The 14,667-nt window shown below is 47.4% G+C and overlaps 1 protein-coding gene across 1 annotated transcript in view; it reads right to left on the reverse strand.

Annotated features, from left to right (window-relative positions):
- The window catches only part of ARHGAP20 (Rho GTPase activating protein 20), a 259,386-nt gene that overhangs the window by 47,672 nt on the left and 197,047 nt on the right, over positions 1 to 14,667 (reverse strand). Inside the window, exon 10 of the mRNA XM_078657062.1 lies at positions 5,039 to 5,214. Coding sequence (XP_078513188.1) covers positions 5,039 to 5,214 — 176 coding nt within the window. The remainder of the gene's footprint in view (positions 1 to 5,038; positions 5,215 to 14,667) is intronic.

Genomic DNA, 14,667 nt, shown 5'->3' on the forward strand with positions numbered 1-14,667 from the left:
ATTCCAATGGTTGTCATTCACAGCTGTTGCTGTGAACAATGGCCTCAGTGATCCAGAGGGGATTTAAATCCCCTCAGGTTCTCTGAGACATTTGCATTATTTGTTAGAATGTTCTGCCCTCTAGTGGCGGAATGTTCTTATAGCTCGCCGTAGCTGGGCGCAGTGTTAAAGTCCCTTCGACTCGGGCCTTTAACGCTGGAGTGGGCCTTTAATGGTCGGTATAGCCTGCTAAGGCCGGCTATGATAATACATCTTGACATCAGCAATTCTCACTGCAACAGTAAAAGTCAAATCACTGTTTTCACCATTCTATCAGGTGAAATATTATATTGATTTCCTTAATTCTCTTTCTTGTCTTGTCCATCATATCCTTTTTATGTCTAAACGTCTCTAGCTGGCCAGTGAACCCTGACTGTTGAGTAAAAGAGTAATGAGAGGGGGCAGTGGGCAGGTTAAGGATACAGAAGTAAGACAGCAGAATAATGAACGATATGTAACAAAAGAAAGGTACAGCTAGAGATGAGGTAGACACGGAGATGAGGTAGGGAAAGATATAAAAAAGAGAGAATAGAGTGGTAACCATAAACAAAGATACAGAGTGGTAGAAAGAGGAAGAGCTAGATACACAACAGAGAGGCAGATATGGTTTTATAGTGGGGTAGCTAGACATAGGGAGCAGAAGATATATAGAGGAAGATTACCAGTGTGTACTAAGGGTGAGGTAGTCAAAAGAGATAAAGTGGAAAGCTTTGGAAGGTTAGAGAGAGGTAAAGGCAAAAAACAGGTGGTGGTAGACAGAGGAGTGCGGTACTGTGAGACGTACAGACAGATGGAAGGACGAGAGAGCAGGTAGTTAGAGAGAGGGACAAAATGAGACGGCATATAGATAGGCAAGTCAGGTAAAGAGAGAAGTGGGGCAGAAGGTAAGATAAAAAGAGGAGTGAGACAGAAGGGGAGAGAGAGAGATAAAGAGATAGAGAGATGCCTGAAGATTCCAAAGAGAAATAAAGTCTAGAGTGAACAGTGGTGAAGTAGATAGATAGAGGTGATGTTGATACTGAGGAAAAGAGGGTGAGCTAGAGAGAGAGGTGAGGTTGATACAGAGGTAAAGAGAATTAGATAGAGAGATGTATCAATTGACGATAGAAAGGGGAGGCAGAGAGATATGTATTGAGTGGTGAGGAGTAGAGTGAGAGTTGAAATAGAGAAGGGGGTGCAGCGAGAGGGATGGAACAAAGGGAAGGATTTAAAGAAAAGAGGCAGCAGTAAAAAAGGCTTTGTGTGAAAGAGGTAAGATAGTACTGAGAGAGGTGAGGTAGAGGGAATAAACGTGAATATAGAAGAAGTGGAAACCTGAAGTAGCAACCAAAGGGTAAAATAAATTGAGAGAGTATGTAGAGAAAAAAAAAAGACGGGGGAAAAAAAAAGGACATAGGTAGACTGATATGAGGTGGGGAGAGAAAGAATATAGAGAGGTGAGGTAAATAAGAATGAAGATGAGAGGGAGATAAAATAGCTAGATGAGTGATATTGGGAGGAAACATAGTAGCAAAGTGCAGAGAGGCCAAGGTTTAAAAAAACAAACATTTTTCTAGACCTAAACCTATTTTTTAATACATATGAGTCACGCCTAATATAGACCCTAAACAGCCCATTGGGCAGGGTACGGTGTATTTAAAAAGTTGGACAAGAACTTTTACATTTTACATGCCCTGGTAATGAAAAACACCCAGATTAATTTGTTTATACTGTGATGCCTACCTCTCCCATATGATGACATTTGGTTACTTTTTTACTTTTAATAAGTGATAACTTTTTATTGGGAACAGGTAGAAATATCATGTTTGGGCTGAAATGTAATGTAATGTAAAATCCTCTTTAATGGTAAAGATAGAATTTAGATTACAATTTTGAAAATGCCATTTATAGAAACTTGGAATTTTCCTGTCCTAAACCTTCTGAGGCCTTTTAGGAGTTTCTAGCTTCTGCCTGGCTGCTTGAAGGTGAGGGCCATCTCCTTGAACACAGGACTACCAGATTGACTCCAAGAGTCAGTTGGCTGACTTCCTATGTTCTGAGCTACAGGGACACAACAAGTTCCAGAGGCCCCCTGCCCAGCTGACCTGCTACAACTGGCCTTGGCTGGACTTGCAAATGGATATGTCTGAGCCCTGATGGCATGAGGAACTGATCCTCCAAGAGGTGTCTCCCCAGATCCTAGACCCTTGGCTGGCATCAGTTGAGCTCCTCCTGTGAACTCCTGGAGTTTTGAACTCTGCATGCCAGATTTCGAGAAAGTAACTTTTTCAGCGGGACTGACTTGGTCCCTGTATCAGGACACCAGCCCATTGTGGTGGGCCTGAACTTGTGACTTTGTCCCAGTCTAGTGCGACCATATATCACTTTCTGCTTCTTGGCGCGGTTTTTACCTAAACCTTTAAAACTGTATATCTCCTGGTTTGGAATTTTTCTTGTGTTCCGTTTTCACTTTGTTTGTGTGGTGCATGAATACTTAACACAATGCCTCTAAGTTATGCCGGACTGCTTTTGTGCCAAGCTTCCAGGAAGTTAAGCACAGGTTAAGTTAGTGGCAAACCATGACAAGGATTGTGGTTGTTTCTTGAGAAGGGTTTTCGCCCTTCAATCAAAAGCCCAATTTCTTTCAGGTACCATCTGCAGAGAGACAGAAATGTTGTTTGTAGTTATGACCCATTGTGGGCAAAGTGCCAAGGCAAGAAAGCAATAACTTTTTAAGACCTAGAATCATTATCGGTAGGAAGTTGAGAAGGTGATAGGTGCTAATGTTGTCAATGACAAACTGATTAAATTGCAAAAAGAGGAATTAGCAGCATCGGACGCCATGGTGAAGAAACTGGATAACATGATAAACCATGGTTACTGCAATGGAGGTGTGTTTTAATACATGGAGCACAAGGTGCCTCAAGAGGAAATCCATGGTGGTGGCACTTCAATACAAGGATGAAAAAGTGTGAAGGGAATGGTGATGTGATAGAGGAGAGGATGCGGGTCTGTCATCATTACCTCATGGCATTTCTGGAGTAGTACGGATGCTGGAAAATAAGCTTGAAATGGTGAAGAATCTGCGGAGTATGACTAAAATCAGGGTTCGGGGTTCCCTGCACTGCCGACAATTAAGATAACACAGAAGTAATGTGGCCATTCTTTTTACAATGTCTGACAATGTCCAGCATTGTCTGTATGTCCTCTGGTGACGTGACCCTGCAGGCTGCCCTCTCAGATTAACCTATTCTACAGGACGTACTGTCATTGTTGTGTTGAAAAATCTATTCTGATGATGGCCACATCCATGAAACAAACTACAAGTAAATAAGAGGTGATTTGACTGTCCTGGACTTTGGGTGGAAGCTCAGGCCAGGAGAGTTTAGATGCTGGAGTTTTAGACAGAAGCACTAACTTTGGGCTTACAAGCATTGTCGGGAAACCCTTGCAGGCGGCTAAAAATGGTGCAGTCAAACAAAACACATGTTTTTCACGAGTAAAAAATTTCAAAAACTCTTTTGGGTAATGTCAGGAGTGCCCACCAGAAGGACTGAGTTTTACATCTTGGGGTTCTTTGAGGAGGGACACGGTGGGTGGAAGAGTTGGTAACGTGACCTTGGTGAGTGCTCGATGTTCTGGTTGATAAAACTTGTCCTCCTCCTCCTCCCCCTGCTACACTTTTCATTCCTTTTCTCCATCAAAATTTTTCCTGGGGTGGATTTCTAATTCGGAGATTGGTGGGCGTGTTGTATTTAACCCAAACATCAGGGGGTGGTCCCTTTAATATTTTAGCGCCAGTCCTGAAAACATGGCAAGCTCTTTTATTCGAAGTTCTGAAGTTACTTACTGGCTCAGTTTTATATGGCCTCTGTTATTAATAAAAAATATGTTCAAACAAGCAAGGGCAAAGCCAATTCGTCTGGCTTGCACTCTGAAGAGCTCTGTGGGGAGTTACCTGGGCTGAGCCCTAGGTGAGGGTTGAATGAGTGCAGCGAACGAGGCTGAGAGCTGCCAGTGTGAAGACCTTGCCAGGACTGGAGCAGCTGTTTCTGCTGCAGACAGATCTACACTGGTGGTATGTGCAGTAAGGGACCCTCTGTCCCATCATCAAAGCCAGAACATATAGGCAATGCCAAAGTGTAACCATCTGGTAAATGTTGTGTCCCTCTATTGATCACATTAGTGCTCACAACAGACAACTAAAGTCGTCAGTAGCCAGGCGCTAAAAAAAGATGTGAGACCTCAATTCACAGTGCCATTTGCACGCTTCAATGTTGTACTTCAAACTCTAAAACTACTTTCCAATAATTGGTTTAGTTGGAGTCTAGTCACAGAAGCATGGAAGGTTAATAAATCTAATGATTAACTAATCTTATTCACCCAAGACCGACATGTTTGCCTTTTTGTCATCTTTAAACCACAATTTCAGAGTTCCATATTGCCACAAAGAATCAACCCATAGAGTTTAAGAGGGTGAGGTCTGTTGTGGACTGAGACCCTGCAATCAGTCTGGCACCACAGAGGAATACATCAGTAGGACTCGCAAAAACATACCAAAAATTCACTGGAATGTTTTTAAAGTAAACATTAGGGTTAAAAGGATAAAAACAAGAAAGAAAGTGAAATGTAAAGAATAGTTATGGTAAATGAAGAACATATGACAGGTTTCTGAGTCGAAAAGGAAAGACTCAGGACTACTTAAAAAATGTATGTATATTTTCAATGTTTAAAGATCTCTGTCGCCCACACTGGGCACTTAAAATATGAACATTTCAACCATGAGAAAAATGTATAAAATACTGCTAAACAGAAGGAAAATGCTTAGTCTGGGCAAAAAAACTGTTTAGTTATACTCTTGATCAAAGTAAAAACTTAGTTTATCTGTTTACAAGAAGGAGATTCAAGATTTACACATGAAATAACCGAACAGTTCGTTACAAAAGTCTTGCCACGACACATCCTTGAGAGTAATGCGTGGTACAATGCCACAGAAGTGAAAACATGCGGCTAAACTCACCAGGACCGGCTTCGGCAGACTGTCTTCCTCGCAGATGGCGGAGAGCGGGAGGCCGAAGAGTCTCCCGGGCACAGACGTGGGGCACACAGGCACGTTGTCCAGCTGAGGGCCCGGCCCTCGCCAAAAGGCCCAGTTTATGATGGATCTTCTCCTTTTAAATGGCTTCTGACTCAAATCTGAGGGAAAAGGTGAGACATTTATTGGAAGAGAGGAGTCCTCGCCACAGCTGCAGTGCTTACTTTGCGGTCGTTGCCACAGCAACCACGCTCATAAATGACAGTGGTTCCTTTACAGCTGGCTTAGGGTAAGGCACGACCCTGTGTAAGTTGTTTTTGTGCGGGCATATTTCATAAGACATAATAAAATAAATAAATACATATTCATGTTTTTGTCCAAGTTCTGGCTGAGGGAACGGATTGGAACAATGCAAAAAAAACAACCAGTAGCCATAGATTTGATGATGTTTTACTGTGAACAGCCATTACTCTTGTAATACTGATTGGCATTTTAAAAAATAATTTTCGGTTTCATTACCAGATCAAATTGCCATGTTCCTTTTCAGAGACAATATGGCCCAGCTGCTACCCCTGGCATGCCACAACATGCTCTTAACCCCTTGTTTCCCTAGTCTCAGAGGTCATCTAGGCAGTAGCAAGTACATTAAGGGAACATGGTTCTAAAAAAACTATTTTTTTCTGAACTGCATACTATTGTCCCTTCCTCTCAATTCAATCAAATTGTTGGGAGATTCAGGGTGGGAAAATTAAAAGAAAAACCTGGGTTAAAACGTTTGCAAAAGGTCTCTTCCAGGTTAATAAATATTGGCGGGCTAGAAGCCACTCGCTCTAGGCCACTTGTTCTGCCACTCAGCTTCCTCCTTTTAGAATGTAATACACCACAAATACAACAAGTATTGGCATAGCCAACAAGTCTCTCCTTTGAGAGGCATTAGCGGACCTTTTGGCTTTGCCAATGCCTGTTGCTGGTTAGCATCGGCAGTAAGGAAACAAATGCCTGTTGCCGATGCTGAAGAGCGCAGTACTGGCACAAGAAAATGCACCAAAAGCCGTCTTCGGTGTGATTTGCAAAAAACACAGTTGATGGACAGAATGTAGAACAATGTCATACATTCACCCCAGTACAAGGATCTGGGCCTAAATCCATCGTTTTTTTGCACTCCACACCACCCTGGGTTAGACACTGGCTGTGATGACACACATGCATGCATACCTAATGTTCCAGCGTAATGATGCAATCCCCCCACAAGAGCGCAAGCGTCATGATATGGAAGACATTGTTTACTTTTAATTTACCATTCCAACATGGCGGTAAATTAAGAAATATAAAAACTATATAAAAAGTGTGTGAAAGAGCATTTAATGGAAGGAGCAGCTCGGATTCCTATTAAAGCTGCTATAACCTCATGAAAACAAAAATAAATGAGGGAAAAAAAATAGGATGGGGAGGGACACGGAGCAAGTCAATGCTGCCAATGAGTGGTGGTGTGCAGGGAGGAGCTGGGAGCAATAGAGGAGCCCGTGGGGGGGGATAAAAAAAAATGGGCTGTAGAGGGAGGTGTGGTGGAATCCAGGGACAAACTGGCGGCTGAGATAGTAGCATGAAGAACATGTAGAGAGCTGGAAAATAAGGGCATTCATGGCGTGATGAAAGCAAAACAAAAAATGAGCTCCCTGAACATAAATAGCGGAAGGTTAAAAGCCATCCAATCAGAAGAATAGTAAAGTTGTTATGCTGCAGGGGAGGGATAACCACAAGAAGGGGAAGGAAAGCCACTGAATGTGAAGCAAGCAAATGAGGTTAACAAGAAAGTGGTCTATATGAAAGACCTAAAATCGGGGAGGTGGGGAGACAGGGGAAGACAAAAAAATGTACCGGCAAGGAAAGCAGCACATCATCAGAGAAAACAATTGGACTTGGAAAACAAAAACAGAAGTCCATCAGTCTACATTTGGCAATGGGGGTCCTGGGGGGGGCGGCCGACCGAAGGGAGGCCTGCCGCCCGGGGGAATTTGGGGCCGGGGAAAGGAAGGGGGGGGTGGAGCTGGCGCCGCCCGGGGAAGGGTTTTGGTTGTCCAGTAGCTTTTGGGCTGGGGGGCGGGGCTTGGTTGGGCTCCTTTTGGGCTGGGTTGGGATATCCGGCCGGGGACGCGGCAGAGACACCATTTTAAGTGGTGTCTCGGCCGGCGGGCGGGGGTGGCGGAAGAAAAATTTTTGAAGAAAAATTTTGTGGAAGAATGGACTTACTGTAGGTAGGGTACAATGGGACATTTTAGACTTCGGTGAAACGGGACTTTCCCGGCAGGCTGGACATTTCGCAGGAGGTATGCTGGACACATCGCTGGACGACGGTGGAGCTCGGGTGAGCAGCATGCGGCTCCACGCGGCCGAGCGGATGGGCCGGCTCTGCCTGGTGCGGGCGGTCGCGCTCCCACGTGGGACTAGGTGAGTCCCAGCTGCCCCTACCCGAAGGGTCCCTACGGCCGCCGGGGTTTCGTTTTGGGGCAGCACACTTGTCACTAGTATCTTTACTGCCTCATGGATTTTGGTTGCTCGCAATATTTACTGCCTCATGTATTTTGTTTGCTCACGAGTGTCACTATTGCCTTATGTAGCGTGACGTATGCTGGGTAATATGTTCTTTTGTAATGTTTCTCATTATGTTTCACCTCAGGGATTTTGGTTGCTCGCAATATTTGCTGCCTCATGTATTTTGTTTGCTCGCGATTGCCACTATTGCCTTATGTAGCGTGACGTATGCTGGGTAATATGTTCTTTTGTAAGGTTTCTCATTATGTTTCACCTCATGGATTTTGGTTGCTCGCAATATTTACTGCCTCATGTATTCTGTTTGCTCAAAATTGTCACTATTGCCTTATGTAACGTGACGTGTGCTGTGGGATATGTTATTTTGTACTGTTTCTCATGATGTTTCATTTCTGCCCCGGTTGTGAGGCGCTGTGGCGCCTTCGGGAGGGGCCCGCGCTGCATAGTAAAGCATACGTACAGGAATACTTAAATGCTTCCTGGGGGGTGAAAAATTTTAGGTGTGCGCGCGGGGGGTATGGACTTTTCGGTGGTGTAGGGGGATGGGGGCGGGAAGAGAGGGGAGGAATGGGTGATACAGGGGGGAGGTTTGCCACCCTTGAGAGTGGGGGAGGGTTTGCGGACAGGTGAATTTATTACAGCGCATGTGCATATTCCTACTGCGCGTGGTTGGCAAATAGGTTGCGGTGCGTTCAGTGCCGCTGGGCTGTCAGTCCGCTCTGTGGGTGCGGGGTGTGCCTGCCACGTGCCGGAGGTAGAGGAGCGGCGCTCCGCTGCCACGGGCGCTCATTTCGCGCTCTTGAGCGCGGTCACAGCCTAGAGTGGCGCGCGCCACTGTCCTAACGATGCCGGTCGGGGGCGCGTTGAGAGACTATCCACGACTCCGGCTATGCATCGCCTGCGAGGTCGTTGAGGCGTACTGGTACATACCTCCGGGGAACCTTTTCTTCAAGTAAATAGTCTTTTTGTTAAAGAATTTTTCCAACTCAGTTTTATTCCATTTATCTGTGCACCTTCTGTAGGCTAAACGACGAGCGTTTTCCTTTCTGAGCACAGCCCGGACATTTGAAAGGCAGATACAACCAACAGTTGTGGAATTGCAGAAGGGGCCGGATTATTGCTGCCTTCCAGCAGGTGGCTTTTCAGATCGCTAACACTGAGCAGGACTATCTTTGCAGGCAGTGAACTCTCGGCTTTTTTCGGCGTCACGGCATTCACACGGACCACTGCTTCAGGTCGGTGTATGATCCATGGCGACACGCAGAAGGATTAGGGCGGAGGTGTAGAACTCAACATAATTAAATCCAGAAATAAATAATTAAATAGGAATACAAATTCTGAGGACGCGGGTACTATAGAATTGAATCCGTCGCTGGTGGTCTATATGGAAGCTATACCCGTTCACAGTGTGCTAGTGTTTTTAGAGCTGTTATGGTCTCTGACATTAGGGGGCGTGACTGTAAGATGGGAGACAGGGGTGACAAACTTTTCCGACAGGTACCGCAGAAGGACTGCGGGTCTTGCCGCCGCACCCGCGGCTACCCATTCAACACACCTGGTCGGACACAGTGACGTTTCCTTAATACAGTGCTGTTTCTGTGAATCTCGCCTGTTTAGCTGCCCGGGCCAACACGGTGCTCCGCTCGCTGGGCCCTGAAGGAAGTTACTCGTTTCTAGGCACCTGCTTTCAGAGTGTGCCTTTTATGTACTCGAGGCTGCGTCACAGACACCGCCTTTGAGGAAAGTGGCCGGGCCGCAAGTGTGCAAAGGGTGGGCAGTATAACTAAACACGAACAACTTGATGCGGAGTGTCAACAGGGCGGGCTGGCCACGCCCTGTCTGTTTTTAGGCCTGACAGCGGTTTGTGTATTCTGCGCGTCCCCGTGATTTCTGCGTTTCGCCGCGGTCACGCACATTTAAATCACGCGCGAACCCACAGCAGTTACCGAGACGGGTCCCTGTCGGGCCCACCATTTTCATCCTCGCTCTCTGAACGGAAAGAAATCTTACCCTGCAGCAGTGCACTGTTTTTGCCGTAACTTTTATTTGTGTGCAGTTAAATGGGGTTGAACTCGAAGTGCCTTACCTGAGCGGCAACAAGGACATATTTATTTAATTCTGGTAGGCTCTGGCGATTAATGGATTTGCTCAGAACCACTGTACCTTGAGCTAATGAGACTCCAACTTGCTTCCTGAGCGCCAAAGTTGGTAGCTCTCTAGCCGTTATGCCACAACCACTCGCACAAGAACCAAAGCGTTTTCAATAGTATGTACAACGACGCCGTGGTGTTATATATGCAAGTAGTATATTTATATTATCCAACGAACAACCTTTGACAAAGCCAATAGTCATGGCTTGTTGTAGGTGTAAGGTTACTGGTATGCTATAAGTGGAGGCAATAACAGTTGCAGCAAATATCAGTTAAGATGAGCACAATTTGGTTTTTATACGGGGGAGACGAGGGCAGGGGTAGGTTGGTCTAGACTGTCTGGGAGGGCTACACGTTGCTTGGGGCGGCCTGGGTGAAGGTCGGGGGGGGGGGGGGGAATGGAGTTGTATGTAGGGACACGGGGGGCATTGATAGGGGAGTCGTTCGGGCCTCATTCGGGCTCCGGTGCAGCTTTGTCGGTGACCTGGGGTTCTGAAGAGGGGGGAGTCTACCCATCTCGCAGGGTCGGGGGCTTTTGGGCGGAGCGTACTGGATCCTTTTCTTGCCGTGAGGGTGAACATGGGGGCGTCTGTTAGGTGCTGACTACTTTTGGGGTGTCGGCCTAGGTGCAGGTTTGGGGGGCCCGAGCGGTCGGTACGGGCGTATAGACGTGAACAGGGCAAGCGTCTCGGTTAGGCCGCGGGCATATCAAGGGCATTTGGGAGTCGTGCGCGGGTGAGAGGTACGTTCTTTGTAGTGGGCTTTTTCCTGGCGGACAGGCTCTGGAGGGTGTCGCACTGTGTGGAGGACTTCCCTCTGGGCACCAGAGAGGACGCACGGTCCCCTGTCGGTGTGGTCATTCTCCGTAGTGAGCTCGACTCCATGGTCAGGGAGCACGCCCGCCGGAGGACAGGGGGGTCGCAACGCGCGGTGGGGTCTGACGCGGGACGGTGACGCAGCCATGTGGGGGCAGCAGGGTATGGTAGGTGACGGGGGTGTTGGGGGGCACTGCGGCAGGGGTTTTTTCCTGGCGGACGGGCCCCGGTGTGGGACGCACCATCCGAAGGGCTTCTCTCTGGTGGGACGGCCGGTTTCGGCGGACTGCCTGCAGGCGCTGGGCGGCTTCCCAGGCCTTGTGTTGACAGGAGGGGCCCTGGGCGCCAGAGAGAGGGCACGGCCCCGGTTCAGTGCGGTCATACTTCATAGGGAGCTCGATTCCGTGACCGGGAAGCACGCCCCGGGGGTGACGTTGACTGAGGGCATGGCCGTATACATTTAGTGAGGAAGGGCATGGCCCTATACATTTAGTGACGGAGGGCATGGCCCTATGCATTGGTGACGGAGGGCATGGCCCTAGGCATTGGTGACGAGGGCATGGCCCTCTGCATTGGTGACGAGGGCATGGCCCTCTGCATTGGTGACGAGGGCATGGCCCTCTGCATTGGTGACGAGGGCATGGCCCTGTGCATTGGTAATGGAGGGCATGGCCCTATACATTGGTGACAGAGGGCATGGCCATATACGTTGGTGACGGAGGGCATGGCCCTCTACGCTGGTGACGGAGGGCATGGCTCTATACGCTGGTGACGGGGGGCATGGCCCTATACATGGGTAACGGAGGGCATGGCCCTGTACGTGGTGACGGAGGGCATGGCCCTATACGTGGTGACGGAGGGCATGGCCCTATGCATGGGTGACGAAGGGCATGGCCCTATACATTGGTGACGGAGGGCATGGCCCTGTACGTGGTGACGGAGGGCATGGCCCTACACGGGGTGACGGAGGGCATGGCCCTACACATTGGGACGGAGGACATGGTCCATGGTTAGGGGGGCGGACCTGCCGGCGGTAAGAAGGCATTGACCTGACAGCACTGTGTTTGAGGGGGGTCCGTGGCGCGCCATATGGTTAAGGGTGTGGTCCTGCCGGTGGGGTCATGCGGCACGTACCGGGTTTAAGCGGTGGGGAGTCCTAGGGGGGGTCGAGGACCGTTAGCACGTCCCTCGAGTGGCGGTTCTTCCTAATATATGGGGGAAGAGTAGGAGAACTGTTTGGATTCCCGTGGGTAGGTCAAGCACAATAAAGTATTTAGCTAGGTGGAGAGGAAAATTGACGTTATGCTAATTGTTACTGTTTGTGGATTGTGGGAATCAGTTAGGGGGGGGTGGGGGTGAGTCAGGAAATTACATATTTATGAGGTTTAGATTGTGCGGCGCAGGCCAAGGTTGTTATTGTATAGGATGCACCTGCTTCCAATAAAGCGGCCTTTATCACACCTATATTGAGTCTCGGGTCGGTGCTTTTCTTCCCCCCTCCTCCCTTTCCCCAATGGGCCCCAATGGGGGTCCTGGGGGGGCGGCCGACCGAAGGGAGGCCTGCCCCGCCGGGGGAATTTGGGAACGGGGAAAGGAAGGGGGGGGTGGAGCTGGCGCCGCCCGGGGAAGGGTTTTGGTTGTCCAGTAGCTTTTGGGCTGGGGGCGTGGCTTGGTTGGGCTCCATTTGGGCTGGGTTGGGATATCCGGCCGGGGACGCGGCAGAGACACCATTTTAAGTGGTGTCTCGGCCGGCGGGCGGGGGTGGCGGAAGAAAATTTTTTCCCCTCCCTCCCTCCCTGGGTCATGTTAAAGGGGGGGGCCCGAGGGCGGGTATTCCCCTTTTTCGGGGGTTTTTTCGTTTTCAAGGGAGTTTGGGGTTGTCGGGGGATTTTGGGCGATGTTTCGTTGGAGGCTGGTGCATAGGGGGTTTTATGATTGGGTGGGGGGTTTCGCATGTCGCTGGAGCAGGTGTGGGGTGCATTCTGCATGTAGGGGCGGTTCTTCCTAATATATGGGGGAAGAGTAGGAGAACTGTTTGGATTATCGGCGGGTAGGTCAAGCACAATAAAGTATTTAGCTAGGTGGAGAGGAAAATTGACGTTATGCTAATTGTTACTGTTTGTGGATTGTGGGAATCAGTTAGGGGAGGGGGTGGGGGTGAGTCAGGAAATTACATATTTATGAGGTTTAGATTGTGCGGCGCAGGCCAAGGTTGTTATTGTATAGGATGCACCTGCTTCCAATAAAGCGGCCTTTATCACACCTATATTGAGTCTCGGGTCGGTGCTTTTCTTCCCCCCCCTCCCTTTCCCCAATGGGCCCCAAAGCCTATGTTGCATGATTCCTGAGGGTCTTGTGTCTTCCAGAATCATTCGCAAAGAAGACTGTGCAAGACTGATTTAGGATTAAGTTAATGAATTCCAGCCACTATGTTTTTGGACATAATGAAAGGGAAGAGCTCTCCCAAGTTCACCAAGGTCTGAATGGGGTTCAGTCTCTCCGACAGTGGTGGAAAGCGCTGCTGCAGGTGGAGTGTGGACATATTTTGGAACATCAGTAGACTCTCTTGGCGGGCAGAGAGACCCTAATCTCAAATATATCGTGGATTGTTAGCACTTGTGTATCACACACACATCAATCAGGAATGAACAGTCCTCTTGGGAGTGGGCGGGAAGGCGTTTCACAAAATGTTCATAGAAAATAAAACAGTGACTTGAAATTCCCAGTGTCTGACGCCAAGAATATCCTCCTTCCCTGAACTCTCGGAGTAAGATGTAAACCTTGAGAATGACTAAAATTGAAATGGCTGATTTTCCATTTAGGCGTGCAAGTCTAAGCCTCATACTGTGCTTATTTTCCAAAGCGACCATCGGTTCAGCGATAATAGTTGATGAGGTGGATGGTACACAATTGTTAGTGTGGCATGTAAATATGCTGTGATGAATGGATTTTATTTTTTTAGTTGGATTTAAATGGTAGTATCTATACTTTTAAACACAGATAATATTTTTTAGCACAATGGTTAGGTTTTAACGGTTGGTGAAATTGTATTTTACTGCCACTCCAGTATTACTCCACTGCAAACATCTTAATGGAATTTTGCACTAGACACTTTATCAAACACCAAAATACATATAGCCACACAGTACAGCCATCATACGGACTCTGGATGTACTCTAAAAACAGTCACACAAAGATGTTAATGTGAACTGAGACCAAGGGCCAGATGTACCACCCTTTCATTTAGCGCCTAAATGAAATGTACAACAGTGTGTTTACACTGTTTTATGATTAATGATGTTTTATGATTCCCAATAGGGTCGCAAATTGCGAGGCTCATTAATTTTAATGAGCCTCTCACAATTTGCGAGCCCATTATGAATACCAGCCCTCCCAGGGATGGTTGCATGCTAGGCTCAGCAGACCACCATGTCTGGGACTGCTTTTTAATAAAGCAGCTTTTTAAAAAAAATGTTTAATGCAGCCCATTTTCCTTAAAGGAAAACAGGATGCATTAAAAAAAAACAAAAAAAACACGTTTTTTTGTTTAATTTTTTAAGGGACTGGGACTTGCCTGCCCTTAAAAAAATATTTTGCATGTGTTTGCAAAGGGGAAGGCATCCACTGGGGCCCCCTTCCCCTTTGCAAATGCATTACCACCTACTTGAAGTAGGTGGTAATTGCGAGTGTTTTCCGACCGCAATGGCATTCGCAAAACATTAGTATATTGTTTTGAGACTTGCTATTTGGAAGGGAACACCCCTTCCAAATAGCAAGCCGCAAAACCTATTTAGTGAGTCGTAAAAAATTGCGACTCGCTAAATAGGTTATGTACATGGCCCAATATGCTTTTTCCATGCGCAAATGGGTTCACAAACCCGTTTGCGCATGCAAAAACAGGTCCCACATCTGGCCCAAAGTTATATGTCCTAAGCATTTTGTATGTTTATAGTACTATTTTACTGTGAGGATTTGGTGAGGGAAAACTTTTTTTTAATCATTAAATATTTTTGTGGTTTTATGATTTTTCTATGTAAAATCGAATAAAGATACTACTACTACTAACTACTCTGGCATACAACTCAACACACTGCCTGAT

Source organism: Lissotriton helveticus, chromosome 8, assembly GCF_964261635.1.
Source record: "Lissotriton helveticus chromosome 8, aLisHel1.1, whole genome shotgun sequence".
NCBI classification, from domain to species: domain Eukaryota; kingdom Metazoa; phylum Chordata; class Amphibia; order Caudata; family Salamandridae; genus Lissotriton; species Lissotriton helveticus.